Source organism: Mustela putorius, unplaced genomic scaffold, assembly GCF_011764305.1.
Source record: "Mustela putorius furo isolate JIRA1106 unplaced genomic scaffold, ASM1176430v1.1 tig00004035_pilon_pilon_pilon, whole genome shotgun sequence".
NCBI lineage: Eukaryota > Metazoa > Chordata > Mammalia > Carnivora > Mustelidae > Mustela > Mustela putorius.
Genome location: NW_025422171.1, coordinates 2,110,470 through 2,120,218, shown reverse-complemented (window position 1 = coordinate 2,120,218; position 9,749 = coordinate 2,110,470). Strand labels below are relative to the sequence as shown.

General features: G+C 41.8%; 1 protein-coding gene and 1 non-coding gene across 4 annotated transcripts in view; one reads left to right on the top strand and one right to left on the bottom strand.

Annotated features, from left to right (window-relative positions):
• Positions 1–274: 274 nt before the first annotated feature.
• On the bottom strand, positions 275–379 carry LOC123389814. Its single transcript, XR_006604464.1, has one exon. It is a non-coding gene; the product is annotated as a U6 spliceosomal RNA (small nuclear RNA).
• Positions 380–6,539: 6,160 nt separating this feature from the next.
• CRYL1 (crystallin lambda 1) overlaps positions 6,540–9,749 on the top strand; it is a 151,147-nt gene continuing 147,937 nt past the window's right edge. Inside the window, exon 1 of one of the 3 annotated variants that reach the window (XM_004778259.3) lies at positions 6,540–6,712. In XM_004778259.3, the coding sequence (XP_004778316.1) occupies positions 6,633–6,712 (80 nt within the window). In that variant the 5' untranslated portion in view covers positions 6,540–6,632. Of the gene's footprint in view, positions 6,713–7,132; positions 7,285–7,333; positions 7,414–9,749 lie in introns of those variants that run through there. The other 2 variants (XM_004778260.3, XM_045072397.1) reach the window with 2 other exon arrangements.

Genomic DNA, 9,749 nt, shown 5'->3' with positions numbered 1-9,749 from the left:
CTTGCTTCCTTAGAGCCTCCTGTTTTCTCATCTTACAGATGAAGAAAACAATTAAAAGACTGGGAGTATCAAATGAGACAATGAGGTGAAATTACTTCATGCACTAGAATGACACTAATGTGAATTATTATAATTCAAGCTTCCTGGCACTATGGGTTTCAGAGGGAACCCAGAGGACTTGGCAGCAGGCAAAATATGTGAAGGGTGCCAAAAGGTACAAATATCCAGTTATAAAATAAATAAGTTCCCTCTGGGAACCACCAATCTGTTCTGTAAAAATATGGGCTGCTTCACAAATTTTTTTGTCATCCTTGGGCAGGGGCCAACCTAATCTTTATATCATGTCAATTCTTAATATATGTGCTGCCAAAAGGAGCACTTAATGATCTAATTCTTAAAGATCAATTGAGGTCATTTAAGAGCAGATCATTTGACCAGATAGTCCAAGTGAATTTTCTCATTGCTAATTAGTGTGTAGGCTGAGTCTGAGGGCCCTTAGATGCCATCCCATTGATATTTGAAAGTTTTCTTGCCTCTGGGCCCACAGCTGTCCCAGGCCTACCTGGTAGCCTTCCTACTCTAAACATGGGTCAACAATTTCTCCAAGCGGTCCTGGTTCCTTGTAGTGAAGAATGTAGAAGAATGTAGAGATCAAGATTGGGGCATCAGGGTTTCAGGCCAGATTTGTGATCCTGGGTGGTACTGATCTTAGAGAGAACTTCAGAGGACAGAACTGGAAAACAATTTCATTCAGTCATTCTATCTATCTATCTGTCTATCTATCCCTCCATCCAGTTATCTAACTTCATAGGATTCCTCTTTAAATTCTTTTCTTTTTAATGATTTTAAAAAAGATTTTATCTAGTTATTTGTAAGAGAGAGAATGAGCCAAGCAGGAACAGGAGCAGGCAGAAGGAGAAGCAGGCTCTCTGCTGAGCCTGATCTAGGACTCCATCCCAGGACCCTGAGATCATGACCTGAGCTGAAGGCAGACACTTAACCAACTGAGTAACCCAGGTGTCCCTCCTCTTTAAATTCTGTTTCTGTGGTTATACCTTATTTTCACTTATGATGAAATCTTTTTTTTTAGTATATGTGCTGCCGAAGCGAGCACTGAAATCTTTTTTTTTTAATGGTGAAATCTTCATGCCAAACAAACCCAACACATATATTTGATTTATCCAAGCAAAAAAAGCTTAAAAATAGCGTTATATTGGTATGAAAACTAAACCACCAAATGAAACTCAAGGTTTTTTGTTTGTTTGTTTTGCTTTGTTTTTATTTTGTAATTCTTTTTTCCTTAGAATATGTCCCAGTAAGTATAGTCTCTAGAGTCACTTGTAATTCCTATTTTGTATGGTTATAGTCACAATGGATACAGTCACTGTATCCATCTCAGGGCAACAATTTCAGTATCTGTCTCTAATTCAGTCTAAGCTCACCTGAAAATTCTGTAACCTAAATTGTAAAGGTAAGCACTTACCAACAATCCTTACATAAAATAACAGGGGAAAAGGATGAGGGGGGTAATGAAATTAGACGACACAAACATATACAGATAAAATTAAGAAAAAATTGCATGGACCGTATGGTCTTCATTCTGTTACTGGTCATGAATATAATATTTATTACTTCCTTTCCAAGTACTTGTCACAAGTTCACCTTTGTACTGCATCTCAGCTGATGAAGGTTTGTGTGGTGTGTGCGTGTGTTTTTCCACTAGGTGAGAGTGGGAGTGGAGTGAATCAAACACTTATTCTTGAAGGATGCAAATCATCCCAAGTCCTACCTCATGGGAGGTTAACTGCGTACCTTTGGCTCAGGTCATGATCCCAGGATCTTGGGATTGACCCTGTGTCTGGCTCTACTCAGCGGGCAGCCTGCTTCTCCTTCTTTCTCCGCCTGCCCCTCCCCCTCTTATGCTCTTGTGCTCTCTCATTCTCTCAGACAAATAAAATCTTAAAACAACAACAACAAACTCCTACCTTTAAAAAATTTTATTGAGGTGTAACATATATATAATATAATGCATTCATTTGAGTTTATATTGCAGCGAGTTTTTAAAAAAAGGTTTTATTTATTCGAGAGAGAGAAAATAGGGGGAGGAACAGAGGGAGAAGCATGTTGAGCAGGAAACCCTACAAAGGATTCAATCCCAGGAGCCTGAGATCATGACCCGAACCAAAGGCAGATGCTTAACCAACTGAGCCACCCAAGTGTCCCATTTCAGTGAGTTTCAATAATATGTATACCTGTGTAACCACTATCTTAATCAAGATATAGAATACTTCTATCAATCCCTAATTTCTCTTGTGCCCCTACCAAGGCAATCTCCTCCAATCTCTAGGACAAGGCATCCCTATGATCGGTCTTTTCTGGAGTCATATAAATTGAATCATTTGGGGTGCCTGGCTGGCTCAGTTGGGTGACTTTTGATTTTGGCTCAGGTCATGATCTCAGGGTTGTGAGATTGAGCCCTGAGTTGGGCTTCATGCTGGGCATTGTGTCTGCTTAAGATTCTCTCCCTCTCCCCTTCCCCACTGCCAGTGCATGCACGTTTTTTCTCTCTCCCTAACAAAAAAAATTTTTAAAAATTGAATCTTAGATATACTCTTTTGCATCTGACTTCTTTTCTTTTGCTCAATAGAATGTTATTGGGAGTCATTCGTGTTGTTGAATACATAGGTAGGTTGTTCTTTTTATTGCTGAGTGGTATTAAAGTGTATGACTATATCAAAATTTGTTATTCTATTCCCCCATTTAAGTTGTTTCTAGTTTTTAGCTATTACGAATAAGGCTGCTAAGAATATATTTTTACACATCTCTGTGTGGATCCTTTTTATTTTCCTTGAGTAATACCTAGGACTGGGATTGCTGAGTAGTGTGGTAAATATGTTTCACTTCACCAGAAATTTCCAGGTTGCTTTCCTAACTCGTTTTTCCATTTTGCATTCCCACCAGCAATCTGTGAGAATTCCATTGTTCCACATTCTTACCAATGCAAGTATTTTCAGTGGTTTTGATTTTAGGCATTTTGTGGCTTTAATTTAAATTCCTCTGAGGACTTGTGATGTTTAGCAGGTTTTCACTGCTTATTAACTACTAAATATATCTCCCTTAGAGAACTGTCTCTTCAAATCTTTTGCCCACTTTTTAACTGGGTTGTTTCTATTTATTTAATCATTTATTTATTTCCTTTAATACAAAATACAAACTCTACCATGACAAGTCCCCAGAGGAGCTGGTCCCAGCCTGGCTCTCTCATACTACTTTTTAATCTCTTTGCCTACTGTGCTATAGCTATGTTGGCCTTCTGTTTCATTCTCACACCTGGCAAGCTCACTGCTGATCTTTATATTACCAAATCCTTCTCATCAATTAGTCTGCAGCTAAAATATCATATTCTCCAAGAAGATTTCTCTTCACTTTAAAGCAGCACCTCTGTGGTCTCCTTCTGGATGCTCACTATCCCATTACCTCTTTCCAGTTACTCAACAGAGACTACCAAGCTCTGAAATTATCTTACCCATTTACTTATTTCTTGCTGACTTCCACATATACACTCCATGAAAGCAGGATCTTGTCAAACTAATTCTTCTCACCTAGCAAAGTGACTAGCATAGGGTGGGGGCACAACACAAGTATATATTGGCTGAATAAATGAAGTCAAACTCTCACTATTTGCAGATGACAAGAAACTCTATGTAGAAAACCCAAACACTCCACCAAAAAATTTGCTAGAACTAATACATGAATTCAGCAAAGTCACACAATATAAAATCAATGTAGAAATCTGTTCCATTCCTATATATCAATAACAAAATGGAGGAAAAAGAAATCAAGGAATTGATCCCATTTGCAATTGCAGCAAAAACAATAAGATACCTAGGAATAAACCTAACCAAAATGGTGAAAGAGCTATACTCTGAAAACTCTCAAACACTGATGAAAGAAACTGAAGAGGATACCATCTCATACCTTCAGAATGCCTCAAATTAACAAGTCAGGAAACAACCAATGTTGGCAAGGATGTGGAGGGAGGGGAACACTCTTGCACTGTTGATGGGAATGCATACTGGTTCAGCCACTCTGGAATACAGTATGGAGATTCCTCAAACAGTTAAAAATACAGCAATTGCATTACTAAGTATTTACCCAAAGGATACAAAAATGCAGATTTGAAGGAGTACATGCACCCTGATGTTTATAGCAGCACTATCAACAATAGCCAAACTACTGAGAGAGCCCAGATATCCACTGACTGATGAATGGATAAAGAAGATGTGAATATATATATATATATATATGTATATATATATATATATTTCTCAGCCATCAAAAAGAGAGCGAGAGAAACCATAAAGAGATTCTTAACTCCAGTGAACAAACTGAAGGTTGATGGAGGGAGGAGAGTAAAGGATGGGCTAGAAGGGTGATGGGTATTAAAGAGGACACTTTTTTAAATGAACACTGGGTGGTGTATGTAACACTCAATTCTACTCCTGAAACCAATATTGTACTGTATGTTAACTAACTAGAATTTAAATAAAAATTTGAAAAAAAAATTGAAAAAAATATATCTTTCGGCTATTTAAAAAGTTGTGATAATGTTTATACAACATAAAACTTGTCACTGTTTTAAAAAAATTAAATTTAAAAGCTGTTTTAAAAATTATTATTGAGTTTGAGAACTCTTTCTACATTTTGCAAACAAGGCCTGTAATATATAACTAATTGAAAATATTCCCTCCCCCCCCAGTTTGTGGCTTATCTTTTCATTTTCTTGATATTGTCTTGAAAAAGCATTAAGTTCTTAATTTTGATGAAGTCTAATTTATCAACTTTTTATATGCCTGTTAAAGTTTTTGTGGCACATCTAAGAATCTCTGCCAACTCAAGGTCACAAAGTTTTCTCCTAGGTTTTCTTTTAGATGTTTGTGGTTTTAGTTTTCACATGAATGGATGTTAGTGTTTTTATATATGGTAAGGGGCTATTATTATCATTACTTATGCATATCCAATTGTTCCAGCATCATTTGTTGAAAAGATTATCCTTTGCCATTGAGTTGCCTCTATACCTTTGTTGAAAATCAGTAGACTATGTATATTTATGGATGGGATCACAATCCCAGACTCCCTCCTCTATAATATCTGAGGCCATCTTTCCCCATATTTGGGGGGTGGTAATGTTCTGCTTGTTTAAGGCAGGACTATAAGTCTGGTTTCTATTATTCCATCTATTCTATTATACCATAATCTTTAAAACTGTTTCTTATTGATAGTCATCATGATTTCAATGTCTATTTTAACACTATATTACGAGTCTATATATTTTAATATTTTTATTCTATTTTATTTCTATGCTGAAATAAGCCATTTTGTCTATCTTCATGTCCAATTGTATTTCTATATAACGGATCTGTAGGACTGAAATTGCAAATCTAAAGTACATACTTTTAAAATTTTGGCTTGTCAAGAACTGTGAGGGGTACGAGATTTTCATCTTATTACAAGCTTATTACAAGCTAATGAATTAGCTTGCTGCAGTTTTGTGGAAGCTGACAGGAGACACGAGACTCCTGGATTAGAGATGAAAGACCATGTTACTCACAGCAAAAGCAGTGACCAGAGTGTGAGCATATTTACCTCAGTTCTTGGAGCCCCAATTCCCACAGGGTTACACAGAGGGCCAGATGACTGAGCATTTGCGAGTGACCAAGGGACTGGCACTTGTTTAGCTTAGAGCTGACACTGTGGTGAGCAGCAAACAAGCCAGTCCCCTTCTACCCCAGAAAAGACCAGTTACAGGGTACTCACTTTGTAGGAGCCTTGATTACTTAGCTTCCTGGGTGCATAGCTACAGAAACTGCTTAGCATCAGGAGATGGATAAGTCTTGCAGTCTGCTCTACTCAGCAAGAAAGTGCAGGAATGCCCAGGACTCATGGCTGACTGCTCTTTCAACAGCACTTTTTCTCGACAAAGGAGAATATGCCATTATAAGCCTACCTTCAGTTGAGTATTAAGGGGTTGTATGTCTGAAACACTTCATTTCCAATATGGCTATTTTATCAATCTTTGTAATTTTAGCTATTTTGGTGGGTGAAAGATGAGTTATCTATTTTGTATTACTTTTCATTTATCTTAAGCGAGTTGAGCTCTTTGTTTCAGATGTCTATTGAAACTTTGTGAAATTGTTTTTTAAAGCCTACCCCTCCCTCTGACAATCCTCCTTCCATGTTCTGACTGGAAAAAAACAAAGGAAGAGCTCCATTTGTCATTTGAGTAGGTCAGTGATACTTGTGTTTTCAGCTTGAGCACTCTCTAATCCTCATGAATTGGATGACTGTGGTATTTCCCTTCAGCTTGTGCTGTGTGGACACAAACTGTCGTGAGATGTATAATGCTCTTTCCCTTTGGTCTGTTTATTTGCTCTTTGGTATTTCCTTTCTGTCATACATAAACCTACTCGGCCTCTGGAAGAAGGAAGTGCAGTTCAAATAATTCCCATTCCTCACGGTCCCCTTAGCATAGTGTAGTGGGATCAAACACGTCTTCCAGTTTGACAGATGCATACATTTAGAGCTTTCCTGCTTTCCCAAAGTTCTTGGATCTCAGTTCTCATCTATGGAGAATGGCAGCGAGGATCTTTCTAGAAACGAATTATGAGCGTAAACTCAGCAATAACCGCCCTCAGTATAAAGACCAGAACTGGTATGTATTGAAGAGGTGCTAATATTTTCAAAGAGGAAGTACTACTGCTACTTTCTTTGGGGTACTTTAGCGGTCAAGCCTTGTGCCGGCCTGGAGGTGCCCCTCCTATGTACACTGATTTTAGGGTGCACAGCTGGAAACTAAAATATGAAAAAATGAATCGCTGGAGTCTGAAGGGTTGGGTCTTCGCCCTTTCCATCCAGCTTTCCCACCAGGAGGTCCTCCCCCGGGTCAACCCGGCCTGCGTCCCTTTGCTGCGATTCTGTGCCTAGGTGTCCGGGTGGAGGCTCCGCCTGCCACGCACCCAATGGGGACTGAGGCGGCGGGCCCGCCCTCCCCCCCCCCCCGCCCCGGCCTTCCCGGAGCCTATCCGGGCCCGCGCGCCCGCCCTGGCTCGGGTGCCAAGCCAATAGGCGCGGGTCACGCCCCGCCCCGCGCGGGGTTCTGGCGCGGCGCGCGGCGCGGGAGAGCCCTGTAGCCTACAGCTCTTCGCACTTGCGGTGCGGTCCCGGGCCAGCTTGGCGTCGGGCCATGGCGTCCGCAGCGGCCGGCGAGGTGGCGATCATTGGCAGGTAAACGGCCCCGACCCACCGACCCGCCGCGCTCTTGCCACGGCGCTGGAGGAGACCCGGGCCCATGGTGCGCCAGAACGTGGGGCCCGTGTGTCACCGCCGCGGCTTGGGCGCCCAGGTCGCTGTCAGGTATCAGAGGTGGAAACGGCATGGTGGAACGCCAGCCTTCAACCCTCGAGGGTTCCGTGTGCCCTTGCAACCCTCTGTGAAAGTGGCCAGGCCTGTAGGAGCGCCCGGTGGCGGCGTGGCTTTGCAGGTTGAAGCACGCTGTAGAGTGCGGTTTTGTTTCATTTCGTGCTGCCTTACCAGCGAGGTTCAGAAAGCCGACTGCGCAGGCTGCGGTGGAAATGCGGTTTGTGCAATTAGTTGAGTGATGCTAGGCCTACTAGCAAATACAAAAGTCGTGCTAGGCGTTGGGTGAAAGGAAGTCTGGCAAAGATTATGCAGAACCGTATTCTTAACTATTCCCACTTTATGGGTGAGAAAACAGATTAAGCAGTTTGCCCCTGGTCACAGTAAGTGGCCGCGATGGGACTAAGCCAGTAATGAGGGTCCGTTGGCAATCCATGGACAGGGCTGCCTGCAGGGCGTGAGGATGTGTATGTTCTTTTTTTTTTTTTTTTTAGATTTTATTTATTTGACACAGAGAAATCACAAGCAGGCAGAGAGGCAGGCAGAGAGAGAGGGGGAAGCAGGCTCCCCGCCAAGCAGAGAGCCCGATGCGGGACTCGATCCCAGGCAGGCCCCTGAGATCATGACCTGAGCCAAGGCAGAGGCTCAACGTGAGCCACCCAGGCGTTGGTGGATGTGTATGTTCTTGTCCCCAGGGGTGTCTCTGGGCGGCAGCAGGTGCTTGGAAAACACACGGGGCAATCCTAATTCGTTCCTGATTCGTGGAGAAAGTGCCGCTTCCGGAGGGGAACGCTGGAGCTCAGAGTCTGCCAGCGTGTGTCGGTTTAGTAGCCTAAATTCTGTCCTAATTTTTCTGGTTTGTTCCCCCACCTGGTCTTTTATAACTTCTGCTATTTTCATTAAAGAAAAAAAAAAGGTATTTATGCATACTTGCATACTTATGCATTGATAGGCTATCATAGCAATCTACAAACATAATACTTGCTATTTTAGTTAGAAGCACCTTTTTGGGGGTGGCTTTGTGTCTCTTTATGCCACTGAGGTGTTGGCCTGCCTGACCTGCCTACCAGCGACAATTCCAGTGTCAGGCTTTTTCCTTTAGAACCTATTGAAAAAAGGAATCAGAGTGCTTTTGTCAGCTTCCTTTTGGTCACAGAACAGTGCAATTAACTGAGCCTTTGACCTTTACAGGCATGTGGATGTGTGTGGCGGCCTGGTGAAGGAATATAAAAGTATATTTTAAAAGCATACTTTGTATTGGGCACAGTGACTATGCTTGACTTGCATTTCAGTTGTCCTGGGTCGAGGGTTGGAGTTTTGTATATCTCACACCATGAGTTGGAGTGTTATTCTGCTTTCACCTAATAACTGTTAGGTGGAGTTTGGAATTGACTGTGCCTGTCTGGTCTGGTTCTTTCATGAGGAGAACAGTGTTTCAAGAGGGTACTGGGATTAGTGAGTTAGTTTATTTCTGATTCCCTTGAGGGAGGTTGATAAGGAATTAGATGAGGGCTGGCAAACTTTACTGACTGCAGGAACTGACACAGGATAGAAAGCCCTTCCTGTCTATCCCATACCCTCTGCACCTCAGAAAACACCTGTCTCTGCTTTTGGAGTAGTCCGCTTTCCTTCCCTTCATTCCTCTCCCTTTCCTTTCTGTTCTTTCCCCTACCCTCTCCCCTTACTTCCTCTGTCTTCCCACTCTTCACACCTCCCCTTTCTCTCAGTCTTGCTCTCTTTTCTGGTCTCATGGGTGATTCCAAGGAACATCGGTTTACAAAATGGGACTGGGGAGTATAAATTAATTCCCTAAAACCTGGTTGAGTTTAATTTTTGGATTTCAACAGACCAAATTCAATTTCAGGGACATATTGGACCATTGATTTTCCATCTTTTCCTAGTAATTACCAGATTCCCTCATAAAAGTACTTGCTAGAAATACAGTCTCTATTTAATTCTTTTCCATTGATTTTTTTTTCATAAAGAACACCCCCTTTTTTTAAGGTATTATTTACATATTTGAGAGAGGGAGAAAACATGAGCAGGGTAAGTGGACGGCTCCCTGCAGAGCAAGGAACCCTACTCGGGGCTCAATTCCAGAGCCCTGAGATCACAACTGAGACACCCAGGTGCCCCCATAAAGGACACCATTCATCATGGCCACTTAGCTTTCCTGTGAGCATCCAAGGCAAGTCCCTTCAGACTGGTGGGCTTGACAGAATAGGAGTGTTTGAAGAATTAAGAAAGAAGAGAAAAGCCTCTTGGCTGTGGGAACATGAAGAAAGGGGAAATATGGTAGTGGCAACTTTAAAAAATGGGAGTAAAAGTGGGTT